Genomic DNA, 14,241 nt, shown 5'->3' with positions numbered 1-14,241 from the left:
GACACATCATCTAATCACGTCCACATCAACAAGATTATAAAATGATAAGTAATCGAAGGGTCTATTTAGAAAGATTAACAACTTCATGGACAAAACCCATGTGACCCCTATTTGCAGAAATGACCTTCATATTTAAGCCTAAGATAAATGATATTTGTAGGATAATTTTATTTTATATTCCGATTGTTCTTGCTATTTATCTCACTCTTTTGTACTCATTTTTCATAAGATTTATTGAATAATTTATATATATAGAAAGAAAAAACAAAGTCAGCATTAAGAGTAGAACTTTTTCAAATTTCAAAAAGTAAAATATACAATTTTCGAGAAAACATTTCCTTTTATAATTCCTTCTTTTCATCGCTGCCTTCTTTTCATCTCCATGTTCTAACACAAAACCAAACCTGCCTCTACGTTTCTTCTTCTTCTCACCGTGACCACCCTTTCTCATCGCTGCCTTCTTTTCATCTCCATGATTTCAATTTTTAATTGGGTTTTTAATTAAAAATTGAACCCTCTCTCTCCATTATCATGTATCATCACTTTCCCATTAACTTTCTCTCTCTCCACAATCAACTACCGAATCCTCTTCCATCGAACACAAACACAGAAAAATTGCAATCAACAACAATTAAAATTATGATAATGTGTGTGATGCATTTCTTTAAAATATTAAAGTACATATGCATGGTTTCTCAAAGTTGGAATATTCAAACAATTGAAAAGGGGGTTAATTAAAGGTTGATTTGAAAATAAAATAGGGTTAAATATTTTTTTGGTCCCTATAAATATACCAACTTTTCGTTTTAGTCCCTCTAAATTTTTCCTTCAACTTTTAGTCCCTATAAAATTTTCAATTACTACTTTTGGTCCCTATTTTTAAGTTAATTTTTGTATTTTTTTAATGAAGTTGTGCAGAAATATGTAGAATATTGTAAAAAATATTAACCCAAAAAATTAGAATTTTTTAACAAAACATAAATTAATTATGAATATTTAACCGTCAAACATATAAAAATTCATATTAAATTCATGTTTTGTTAAAAAATTCTAATTTTTTTTGGGAGAGTTTGTTATAATATTATGCATTTTTCTGCACAATTTTATTCAAAATTATGTATTCTACATATGAGTTTACTTTAAGAGAGGGACCAAAAGTGAAGATGGAAAATTTTTGAGGGACTAAAACGAAAAGTTGATATATTTATAGGGACCAAAAACATATTTAACCCAATAAAATATTAGAAGTGAATAACTTTGATTTTCCCTTTAATCAGAGCGGTGTGTGGGATAGTTTCTCGTTAAATTCCACATCACTTATGAGTAAGTGAGGTTTTAATCTCAACCATTCTTTTTTAATCTAATGACTCATATTCATTCTCATATAAAAAAACCATTCTCATATTATATGCCATATATATATATATATATATATATATATATATATATATATATATATATATATATATATTATTTATCTTATATGTGTTTTTCGTATTTTTCTCCTTTTGATCTTGTTCTAACAAACACCTAAATTAGTACTTTTACGATCACCCTTAATAACTAATGCATGGTAATTTGTATATATTGCATGGTAATTACCCAAAATTCGTCGAGATAATTTAGGCCTCACCAAAAATTAATCTCGTAACATAAACATTAGTTACAACAAAACCTAAACCCTATGACATGACATTAAAATGAAACAAATATTTAGCTAGACAACAATATAGTACTGTACTGTTATGCACCCAAACAATGGGTGTGGTGGTTCAAACTAAATTGTTCCTAAAATTGAAACTATGTTGATGCTACCGATAATTAATGAATGTTGCAGCATGTCATATGGCAATAAGTCAATAATGGGAAAAAAAAGTCAAAAGAGTGGCAGCCGGCACATTTAATTTGCTAACATATAGTCTTATGTGCACGTGTCATGTCATGCTTTGCTTATATTCCAATACTTTTTAGTACTTTCCTTCTCAAGTTTTCATATTAAAGTATTCACTTAAGGTTACATTTTAACTCAAGTAAGTTAAAGAAATTCAGTTAGTGTCCAATTGATTAGGACTTAGGACCAATCAAATTTAATCATGGACTAAAATAATAACTGATTAAATTTTACTTCCTTACCAAACTTTACATTGTCATAACTTCTTTTCCTCGAAAATTATAGGGTTAAGACAAAAAATCAAATATTTCCTTTGAAGTATTTGTTTGTTTCAAATTATTTCTTTATTTAAAAATATATTAAAATAATATTAATTATTTCTTTTCAATAATATAACCATCTTTTTTTTTTATATTTTTTTTTACCATGAGAGTATAAAACAGTAAATTTTCATTAACTTAATTGGAGATGCTGCCACATGGAAAAGAAAAGATTAATTGGTTGGTTATGTAATCCTACAAATTAGATGAAAGATTTCAAAAGGGAGGCTAACTGTTATCACCAAATCAATATTTAAACAATGCTGTGTTAGAAAGCATTAATTTTTAGGGCAGCATCCAATGCTATAAGAGTGCACAAAATCTTTTTGTTATATCAATATTTATTTCCTTTAAGAAGTACAAATAATATAAATACTAAAAACTCATGCACAAATCAGTGTCTCCTAAATTTCCACCTGATATCAACATATAAATAACCAAGTTTTCCTATTTAGTTGCAAAGAAAAACATTGCTACAAGTTCCTGCAGTTGCTGCAAATAGCATTGTTTCTGGTGTCTGTTATATCAGTTTGTAACTGCATTTGCATTGAAAAAAGAAAAAAGGTTTTAGGGTTTTGGTATGGTGTTGAGTTGCACCTATGGAAGGAAGTGATATATACAAAGCAGGTAACAGTTTCCGAATGAGTAGTTCTTCTACTACAGTTTGGAGAAACAGTAAAATGGAGGCTTTTTCGATGTCATCACGGCATGGAGGAGAGGATGAAGAAGCTCTTAGATGGGCTGCACTTGAAAAACTCCCGACTTATAACCGTTTAAGGAAAGGGTTGTTGGCGACATCGCGTGGAGTTGCAAATGAGATTGATATATTAAGTGATCTTGGATTTCAAGAAAGACAAAAACTATTGGATAGGTTGATCAATGTTGCTGAAGAGGGAAATGAGAAGTTTTTGTTGAAGCTTAAGGAAAGAATTGATAGGTAATGTTGTTTTCATTTTCACTTCAACTAAATAACATAAGATAATATAATTCCTATATTTTCTTTTACAATTTTTTGAAAATACTGAAACATTGTTTCTAAAATGTCTTCCGTCTTTTCTCCATCACAATTGTTCGGTACATGAGTCTTTCATCTCCTTGTTAGCGATTCTTCATAGCTTTTTGTGTTTTTTCTTCATAGTTTTTCTGCTTTTATGAATAATCAATCTTTCTCTATCTTTGTTGTTGTTTTAAAATTCTTTTAGAGTTGGTATTGAGATTCCAACAATAGAAGTTAGATATGAGCATTTAATTGTTGACGCGGAAGCTTATGTTGGAGGCAGGGCTTTACCAACTTTGTTGAACTCAGTTATGAATGCAGTCGAGGTAAATATAACCAGATTCTACTTTCTCAGCTTTTGTTGTTTCTTTACTTTGCAATTAGTCTCATAACCATGCTTTCTTTGGTCTTTCAGAGTATCTTGACTTATCTCCATATTTTCACTAGCAAAAAGAAACATATGACTATCCTCAAAGATGTAAGTGGAATAGTCAAACCTCGCAGGATGACACTGCTTCTTGGTCCTCCAAGTTCTGGAAAGACCTCACTTCTTTTAGCTTTGTCAGGAAAGCTTGATCCCAATCTCAAGGTGAAAATCATTTTCTCTTAATTTCATTAATATATACTGTTCTCTTTCGCTGTTCATGAGGTTTTAGTTCAGTAATAAAAACATGACCTAATAATCTTAAGGGACAAAGTTCAAATCCCCTCGAGTACCTACGTCATTTTAACAAACAATAAATTCCATGACATTGTGTTCTAAAGGTATCTGGGAGAGTGACTTATAATGGACATGGGATGGATGAATTTGTACCTCAAAGAACTGCTGCATATATTAGTCAACATGATGTTCATATTGGAGAAATGACTGTTAGGGAAACATTGGCTTTCTCAGCAAGGTGCCAAGGCGTTGGATCACGTTATGGTTAGTCATTTTCTACACAAATTCCTTGTCTTTTTTTCCTATCTAACTTATCCCTCATATCTAATTGCGAGCTTCTTTATTATGTCACATTTCTATAAAAACCACACATGTGTCCGGAAATATACTTTCGGACGGAAAAAAAAAACTCTTCGAAAGTATACTTCCAGGTTGCATAAAAACTGTTTTTTCCGAAAGTATCCTTCTAACTTGGCGTCGCACAAATCTCACTAAGTATAAGAAGTAATTTCTGTGATCCACAGACTTGTTGTCTGAGTTGTCTAGAAGAGAAAAGGAAGCAAAGATTAAGCCAGACCCAGATATTGATGTCTTTATGAAGGTAAGAAGAATCTATTATCAATATTTGTTACAAAAAAGAGAATAATGAAATTAATTCCATGGAAATAAATATTAATCAATGTACATTTGATTGAATTTGACTATACTAGGCAGTTGCAACTGGAGGCCAACAGGAAAGTGTGGTAACAGACTATGTACTAAAGGTATTAGCACAGCCAAAACGAGACTCTCTTATTCTTTACAAGTTCTTTAAGATTGTCTATGAAGTAAAGTCACAAGGTATTTAGAGTATGTTTGTATTGAATTATTTTAATTTAGTTACTGACATAAGTATTTAATGACAGCTTATGACATGTCCATAAGTTATTTTTATCTTATTTACATAAGCTTCCTATGGTAGCTTATTGGAAAAGCAAAATAATAGTTTACCTTTATTTCATCTTTTGTTCTAGAAATAATAGTTAATACATAAATACTTATATGCTGTAAGCACTTAAATAGACTGTTTATAAAAAAAAATGACCTTATTTAATTGAAAATCATACAGCTTTTGGGGTTGGATGTATGTGCTGATACTATGGTGGGGAATGAAATGTTACGTGGTATCTCCGGAGGACAAAGAAAGCGAGTTACCACAGGAGAAATGTTGGTTGGACCAGCAAATGCTTTATTCATGGATGAAATATCTACTGGCTTGGACAGTTCCACAACTTTCCAAATTGTGAAATCTCTTAGGCAATATGTTCATATTCTTAATGGAACTGCAGTTATCTCTTTGCTTCAACCAGCACCAGAGACTTATGAACTTTTTGATGACATTATTCTTATATCCGATGGTCAAATTGTCTATCAAGGACCGCGTGAACATGTTCTTGACTTTTTTGAATCAGTTGGTTTCAAATGTCCTGAGAGGAAAGGGGTAGCTGACTTTCTTCAAGAAGTAAGTCAAAGTTTATATCTTTGTGTCTATTATTTGAGTTTTGATCGACTTATTTGAGCTTATATACACTTATGAAACTGTTTGGTTTCAAATGTATTCAGCTTATTTTTATAATCTCTCTATGATAGCTTGTGAAAACAGCTTATAGTTTATATGAAAAAAAATGACTATATTTTATTTTCGTTATAGAAATAGTTTTTACCAAGATTGTCAAACCATCGAGTTAATTCTTAATCTCTTACAAACTTAAGATTCTAAGTCACAAAAACAAGTTAACTCACCAAACCAATATAGAAACGGGAGTCAATAGTAAAATCGATAGTTTACTGATTTTATCAAAGTTTATTTCAACTCGTACGAGTTTACCAAAAATAGAGTTTAAATAAGTAGGCTCTACAAGTTTACCTAGACTCTCGAGTTTGACAACCTTAATTTGTACACAAGTATTTTTATGATAAACACTTAATTAAGATGTTCATCCAAACAGGGTCTTAATCTATTTCTCCTTGCAGGTAACTTCAAAGAAGGATCAAGAGCAGTATTGGGTTGACAGAGAAAAACCATACAGGTTTTTAACTGTTACTCAATTTGCTGAGGCATTTCAATCATACCATGTTGGAAGGAAAACAAGAGATGAGCTTGCAATTCCATTTGACAAGTCTAAGAATCATCCAGCAGCATTAACAACTAAAAAGTACGGTGTTAACAAGAAAGAACTGTTAAAGGCTAACTTCTCAAGAGAATATTTGCTTATGAAAAGGAATTCCTTTGTTTACATCTTCAAGATATGTCAGGTAAATTATAGTTCTGGTTGCTTTACATGTATAAATATTTTTTCATTTTCAATACTATATTTAATTGTATGAATATTTTGCATACATGCTTTTAACTTTTTTTTTAATATTCTTCCTATGTTTTTAGCTTACTCTCATGGCAACAGTGACCATGACACTATTTTTAAGAACTGAGATGCATCGCGATTCATTGAATGATGGAGGTGTCTATGCTGGTGCTATATTTTTCTCAGTGGTTATGCTTATGTTTAATGGATTGGCTGAACTTTCAATGACCATTGCGAAGCTTCCTAGTTTCTACAAGCAAAGAGACCTTCTATTTTATCCTTCTTGGGCATATTCTATACCTGCATGGATCCTCAAGATTCCTATTACATTTCTGGAAGTTGCTGTTTGGGTTTTCCTCACCTATTATGTAATAGGATTCGATCCGAATGTTACGAGGTAAAGAACCTTCCTTATCTATTTACAGCATGTCTAAACTACTCGTTCTAGATTTTAATGCTCATTGGATCGCAATTCTTGATATTTTGGAGAATCACAATGAAATGCGGTTTACCTGGCTACAAAACTCAGTAATGTTGAGGTCGTAGAAACGTTAAAAACCACGACTTTGAAGCCTAGATCATGGTCGTGGATCTTATTTTAAAACCTATTGTCCCCCTTGAAGATAGTGTTACTAATGATGTGAGGTATTGTTACTTATGCAGATTACTAAAGCAGTATCTTCTGCTATTACTGATAAACCAAATGGCTTCTGGACTATTTCGAGCTATTGCTGCACTCGGTAGAAACATGATTGTGGCCAACACATTTGGATCCTTTGCACTTCTCGCACTTCTTACATTAGGTGGCTTCATTATGTCCAGAAGTGAGTTCAAAACAGAAGTTACAAGCTTGTTTTCTTTTAGAGTTTAATTCTAATACACTGTGATGTAAACAAAATTACACTATCAGACAATCACAACCAATCATATTAAAACATCTTTATGATGAAAGTCGAACATTTCTAACGATTATAATTGATTGGCAGTGTAAAACTTCTTTATACTAACTGTTCAATAAACTAAATCCTCCATTTTATCATATAATGGAACTTGATATTAATGTTTCTTTCAATTTCATTGGCAATGATATTATGATACAGGGGATATCAAAAGCTGGTGGATTTGGGGTTACTGGATTTCACCTTTAATGTATGGACAAAATGCTATAATGGTGAATGAATTCCTTGGAGATAGTTGGAACCATGTAATTTCTTAAACTAGCAACTTTTGAATTTTTTTACTTGTAGCAGAAACTTGCAGGCCTAATTCATTCGCTCTTCGACTGTAGTTTACACCAAATTCAAATAAAACACTAGGAATTCAAGTTTTGGAGTCTCGTGGATTCTTCACAGATGCATATTGGTATTGGATAGGGATTGGAGCATTAACAGGATTTATGTTTCTTTTCAACATATTATTCACTATGGCTCTCACTCACCTTAATCGTGAGTACATTCATTTTTGGTATTTAAGTTTCTTATGGTTATGCAAATATGCCATTGACTAACATGCATGATTTTTACAGCATTTGACAAGCCACAAGCAAAAATAAATGAAGAATCAGAAGACAGCATAACAAATGGCACTCTCCAAGAAGTTGAATTACCGCGCATAGGTTATGAATCTTTTTCATACCATTCATGAAAACTCAATATAAACATGCAAAATTATGTGTTTGAACTTGACTCATGATTCATAATGTAACTTTTATTTTATTTAATATTATTTGGGTATACAGCAGATGATTGTTAGGTTAGGAGCTGATGTGCCAACCCGACTGGCATCTCAGTTTTCTATAATGATGCTTTTGCATGCCTCATTTTTGCTCAGAAAAAATGGTGTGATTCATAATGTCTTTAGAATCTTAACAAAATTTCCAATTGTTACGCAGCTAGTTTAGGAGAATATGTTGTGAGCTCCAGCAACAGAAAGAAAAGGGGAATGATTCTTCCTTTTGAACCACATTCTATAATCTTTGACCAAGTTGTATATTCAGTTGACATGCCACAGGTAAGTCATTTTCAAAGTAAGTTATAATTGAAGATTTGATTTTCAAACAATGTGTTCAGTTAACTTTGAACCTTAACTATTGAGTATCTAAATGACAGGAAATGAAGGTTCAAGGTGTAGTAGAGGATAGATTAGTACTTTTGAAGGGTGTTAGTGGTGCATTTAGGCCTGGTGTTCTCACAGCTTTAATGGGAGTTAGTGGAGCTGGTAAAACTACTTTAATGGATGTTTTGGCTGGTAGAAAAACCGGTGGTTATATCGATGGCACCATAAAAATTTCAGGCTACCTTAAAAGACAAGAAACGTTTGCTCGAATCTCTGGTTATTGTGAGCAGAATGATATCCATTCTCCTCATGTTACTGTCTATGAGTCATTGGTCTACTCGGCCTGGCTTCGTTTACCAGCAGAAGTTGATTCCAATTCCAGAAAGGTTAGTATTTAAAGCTCAAGACACTTTGTGATTTTTCTGTTTTTTACTAGATTCATTGATTTAGATATTCATTCATTGAGACATCTGGAATTCGGAACATAGACTATTTGTTCATACTTTGGAATCTGATAAATGGTTGTAGATGTTCATCGAGGAAGTCATGGAACTAGTGGAGCTCAATCCATTGAGAAACTCTTTGGTTGGTTTGCCTGGTGTGAATGGCCTTTCAACTGAACAACGCAAGAGGCTAACTATTGCAGTTGAATTAGTGGCCAACCCATCGATAATTTTCATGGACGAGCCTACATCTGGATTAGATGCTAGAGCTGCTGCAATTGTTATGCGAACTGTTAGGAACACGGTTGACACAGGAAGAACAGTTGTTTGCACCATTCATCAACCAAGTATTGACATATTCGAAGCTTTTGATGAGGTAAGAAATGATTTTGATAAAAAATCATGTTTTATGATTCTTCCTTTTCTGTACTTGAACTGACCTAATATAAATGATTTCTTTTAGTTACTCCTAATGAAGCGCGGAGGACAAGAAACATATGTTGGGCCATTGGGTCGTCATTCCAATCAATTGATCAAGTATTTTGAGGTTGGATGAAAAGTGCATTCAATATTGTTTTTAGTCTGAAATATTAAAGTTGATAACCATAATTCTTGTTGGTAGCTAATATGCTAATATTTTCTGTTGTTTTAGAGCATCGAAGGGGTTAGTAAAATTAAAGATGGCTATAATCCAGCAACTTGGATGTTGGAAGTTACAAGTTCAGCACAAGAACATACTTTAGGTGTTGATTTTCATGATATATACAAAAATTCTGAGTTGTACAGGTAAGCTAATTTAAGAACTTATAGTATAAATAATAATATTGTAACAATATATACTTACACTGATATAAACTATTCTTTAGGAGAAACAAGCAACTTATAGTAGAATTAGGCAAACCTGCTCCTGGTTCTAAGGATCTTCATTTCTCCGCCCAATACTCACAATCATTTTGGATCCAATGCTTGGCTTGCCTATGGAAACAACATTGGTCATACTGGCGCAATCCGCCATACACTGCTGTGAGGTTTTTCTTCACTACTTTCATAGCATTGATGTTTGGAACAATGTTCTGGAACCTTGGAAGGAAATAGTAAGTGAAACTTCATTATGTGAAAAATAAGAAATATTATAGTTAGTCCGATTTTCTTTCCAACTTGAATGTTAACTTCTTTTGTTGATTTCCAGCTCAAATAGACAAGATCTGTTTAATGCCCTCGGTTCGATGTATACTGCTGTTCTCTTCCTTGGGGTCCAGAATTCATCGTCTGTACAACCCGTGGTAGCTGTTGAAAGATCTGTCTTCTATAGAGAAAGAGCTGCTGGAATGTATTCTGCCTTACCCTATGCATTTGCACAGGTAATAAAATCACCATTTTTACAAATTAAGTATTTGTACAAGTATTTATATCCATGAGATGTTATCTAAATAGGAATGTGAACCTATAATGATCATTATTAGTACTAAGAAAGAACACAAGATTTGATCAGAGTTTGGTCAATTGTGTCTACGGCTCCGACTGCATGGTTGCAATGATTTTCTATTGTTTTAGCTTAGGGTTAAAAATTACAACTTGCGTTTAAATAATACAGTATAGTGTACAAGATTATCCCTATGCCATACCTGTGGTTGTTGGGGGCAACAGCGAGTGACTTTTCCATTTATCAGCGAACTATGAGCCATACAAAACTGAAACACCCCTACTAGAAATCACCTAGGATATCTAGCATGTGTGTTAAACTTGGCGTCGGATACATTAAAATTACAATAAATAGATATTCTCTGAACAAATCATAGAATTTCTTGCCTATTACCTCCAAAATAGTTCCACTGACGTGTACTCTATATGGTCAAGCTACTTCTTCTTCATCACAAACCATCTTGTCGTATAATAACTTGTATATCTGAAATAAATAAAAGGGATTGGGGTGAGACAAGATGTCTCAGTGAGTTCCACCTATCCTAGGCTATAGGCAACCTCGGGGAACCTAGGATCGCCATCTGTTACTAAACTCAACCCATTTTGGGTTTATACAATTTTATTATGCAAAACTGAGCGCGATAATGGGATAACTAGAATCACTGTCTGAAATACTACATTGATTAAATAATAAATACAGTCATACTCATAACTTTAATCATAAACATAATCACCATAATCATAATAATAATCATAAACATAAATCCAATATATCGTATTCTAGTATAGCTTATACTTTGACATACTTATTTGAGTATGTCTCTGATTTTTTTTTTTTTTTTTATAACAACTAGTTTCGGCTAACTGAGCCGGAGTTCCGTAACTAAAATTCATCATTTCCAATGATTGGCAAAATGCCCATAAGATATTGCTTCGTAGCTAATTCATACTAAACATAATTTTCATGTTAATATGAGTATCATTAGTTATACATTTCATTATATGCGTATATATCGTATTATCTCTTCGTTATGGCGAACGGTAACTATTTCATTATTGTTACTATGAGCCGTACCTCATAGGCTACATTATCTCTTCGTTGTAGCAAACGGAGTTTCACATTCGTTACTATGAGCCGTTCCTCATAGGCTACATTATCTCTTCGTTGTAGCAAACGGAGTTTCCCATTCGTTACTATGAGCCGTTCCTCATAGGCTACATTATCTCTTCGTTGTAGCAAACGGAGTTTCACATTTGTTACTATGAGCCGTTCCTCATAGGCTACATTATCTCTTCGTTGTAGCAAACGGAGTTTTTATCAAATTTATTATTATTTATTTCTTTCTTTCTTTCTTTTTCTATGATCATGTTACTCATTTCAAGTTTTTCTACTCATTTCCATTTTTTTTCTGTGATTTTCTATAATTCACTGTGAGCATATTACTCATAGACTGTATTTCAAATCATTACCATAATTATACATATCAATTGTCTTGATAAAATTTCCCTCCAACAATTATGCTAACATAAACATACTTATTAACATAAAAGAGATTTTAGAATAACTAATAATTGTACCTAGTTCAGAAATAATCATTCTACTATCTCATATCTATTCTGTTTCAAATGTATCATTCATATGGCATAGTAGTCATGCTTGCACAAAAGACAAGAAATCATAAAAATGGTCTAATTATTCATGTTATCTCATTAATCTAACATAATCATAATCCATTCCCAAAGGTGGGTTCTAAGCTAAAGGAACTCACCTTGGCATTAGTCCCGAAATTACAAGCAGCTTATCCACAATTTGCAGCTTTTTCTAGCTCCAAAACTCCATAGTCCATTTTCCAAAATAGCTTATGTCTTGGCTTATAGGTCTTGCTCTTTCCGAAACAACTCAACTCATTTGTGACATACTCTTACTTCATCAACCAGCATATACAAAAAAATTCATTCCAGTCCCTTGTAATCATACCACTCTTGAGTCCCCTAAAGCAAGCTTATATGTGGTTTCCCATGAAATTTGAAAGAGAAATGAAGAATTGGAAAGTTGAAGGAGGGGGCGGTTTTGAGGAATTAAGAAGGGAGTGAAAAGTTTTGAAGTGTTTTTCTTGCTTAAACCACCTCTAGAAACTTATGTGTACCATTCATGTAGTGAATGCATGGTAATTTGATGAAGTTTTGGTGGTTAAGATAGTATAGGGAGGGAACCGAATTCTTAGAGGGAGAAGGGAGAAGAAAATGTTCTAGAATCAAGAAGAAGAATATGGAAAGTGAGAGAAGAATTAGCCTTGGTCCACTTAAAAAAAAAATCTTGATTAGCAAGTTTACCATTTTGCCCTTCAAGGGAAAAGACACAATTATCCTTTGTTAATTTGTAACTCTTTAATTCCTCAAGTCCGTTGGGATGATATGCAAGATATTTACCGAATATCTTAGCTTTTCTCAATAAATATTTAGCCCATTAGAAATTATTTCCGTTCTGACATGTTCAACTAATTCGACAGTTTATTACAAATTCAGCGGGATATTACAAAAACAATCCTAAAGGATAATATGAAATATATGTTATAATCAATATCTCAACAGTACTATGCTTTGCATAATTACTCATGTTAATAGAAATCACTCTATTTTGTCGCAGGTTATAATAGAGCTACCTTATATTTTTGTCCAAGCTACATCATATGGTGTCATAGTTTATGCCATGATTGGATTTGAATGGACTCTAGAGAAATTCTTTTGGTACATATTTTTCATGTACTTTACATTATGCTACTTCACCTTCTATGGAATGATGGCTGTAGCAGTTACTCCAAATCACCACGTCGCTTCAATCGTGGCTTCAGCATTTTACGCAATTTGGAATCTCTTTTCAGGATTTATCATTCCGCGACCTGTAAGTACCACCAACCTTTTAACACATTGAGCAAAACCTATGTACAGATTCAATGAATGTATTTATGTTGATGCATAAGTTATAATTTTCTATTTCTTCAAAACTTTTTTGACAACAGAGGATTCCTGTGTGGTGGAGGTGGTACTATTGGGCATGTCCTGTGGCATGGACTTTATATGGATTGGTTGCATCACAATTTGGAGATATAAACAACATTATGGAATCAGAAAATAAGTCAGTTCAAGAGTTCATAAGAAGTTATTTTGATTTCAAGCATGACTTCATAGGTGTTTGTGCAGTTGTGGTTGTTGGCACTGCAGTGCTCTTTGCATGTATTTTTGCAGTCTCAATCAAGCTCTTCAATTTTCAAAGACGTTAGAAATGACTCTTTCAGTCATCTTGATGGATTTTTTTCTATCTAAACTTCTTTCCAATTTTGTTTTTGTATTCAAATTATACTTGTATCTGTAACAATGCAGTATTTTGGTAGAAAACATGGTGCCCTTGTAGTTATTAAACTTGACCTATTACTGGACATTTTTAAAGTCTGAACATAAAAACTTTTGTGAAAAGTCTCTGAATTGGGATGAGATGTAGTGGATTTGAACATTGAGACCCATTGGAGATTAAAATGCTTCATTAAAAACTTTTGTAATAAAATATGAATCCCAATCATTGTATACTATACAATACAAGGAAGGAAGCCCTTGTAATTTGGAGATGTGATTCATAAATTATGATGAGCATGCTGATAGCAACACCATTGAGGTGATCAAATACCCCATTTGAGATCCTAAACCGCAAAAAGAGAAAATCATAGTTGCAAGAGGTGAGCATTCTTCTTCGGTACTCATTCATATTGAGCCAAGAGCATACCACATCGACTGGAAAAGCGAATGCTGAATACTTTATAAGTAAGAGGATCCATAAACCTAATGTCTTAAGGTTTTGGGTTAAAGTGTGATGTCTTTCTCACGTATACAATTTTTCGTGGCCTGATGTGATGCAATGTGAAACTTTTAACCTTAGCAATTGCCACAACATTTAGTAGGTGTTGTGAATTCGATGAAAAATCACACCAATAACAAACTTGATGTGTGGAGCAAAGAATAATCAAGCAACCAAAATAAAGTGTATGGAACAATTATAAACACAAGCCAAAAGTAGAAAACAACGAGAGAGAAAGGAAGAGAGAACACAAAAGAATT

The 14,241-nt window shown here is 32.8% G+C and overlaps 1 protein-coding gene and 1 long non-coding RNA gene across 3 annotated transcripts; one reads left to right on the top strand and one right to left on the bottom strand.

Annotated features, from left to right (window-relative positions):
* The first annotated feature begins 2,579 nt into the window (after positions 1 to 2,579).
* LOC25491362 (pleiotropic drug resistance protein 1) lies at positions 2,580 to 13,642 on the top strand. The gene is made up of 22 exons (XM_013599259.3): positions 2,580 to 3,148; positions 3,414 to 3,534; positions 3,624 to 3,797; positions 3,974 to 4,133; positions 4,394 to 4,470; positions 4,580 to 4,633; positions 4,978 to 5,370; positions 5,883 to 6,164; positions 6,292 to 6,608; positions 6,875 to 7,035; positions 7,312 to 7,415; positions 7,500 to 7,656; positions 7,737 to 7,826; positions 8,103 to 8,221; positions 8,320 to 8,652; positions 8,795 to 9,085; positions 9,173 to 9,256; positions 9,362 to 9,495; positions 9,576 to 9,803; positions 9,899 to 10,070; positions 12,779 to 13,033; positions 13,152 to 13,642. The coding sequence occupies exons 1-22, from the start codon at positions 2,811 to 2,813 to the stop codon at positions 13,410 to 13,412; spliced, it is 4,305 nt and encodes a 1,434-aa protein (XP_013454713.2). The 5' UTR covers positions 2,580 to 2,810; the 3' UTR covers positions 13,413 to 13,642.
* On the bottom strand, positions 9,445 to 12,418 carry LOC112421118 (uncharacterized). Of its 2 annotated transcripts, XR_005645650.1 has the most exons (4): positions 11,901 to 12,418; positions 10,526 to 10,615; positions 10,335 to 10,434; positions 9,445 to 10,054 (listed from the first exon to the last, which is right to left on the bottom strand). It is a non-coding gene; the product is annotated as an uncharacterized lncRNA (long non-coding RNA). The 2 variants fall into 2 exon arrangements; XR_005645649.1 differs by having other exon boundaries at positions 10,335 to 10,615.
* Positions 13,643 to 14,241: the final 599 nt, after the last annotated feature.

Source organism: Medicago truncatula, chromosome 4 (genome assembly GCF_003473485.1).
Source record: "Medicago truncatula cultivar Jemalong A17 chromosome 4, MtrunA17r5.0-ANR, whole genome shotgun sequence".
Taxonomy (NCBI): domain Eukaryota; kingdom Viridiplantae; phylum Streptophyta; class Magnoliopsida; order Fabales; family Fabaceae; genus Medicago; species Medicago truncatula.
This window is presented reverse-complemented; position numbering and strand designations above follow the sequence as displayed.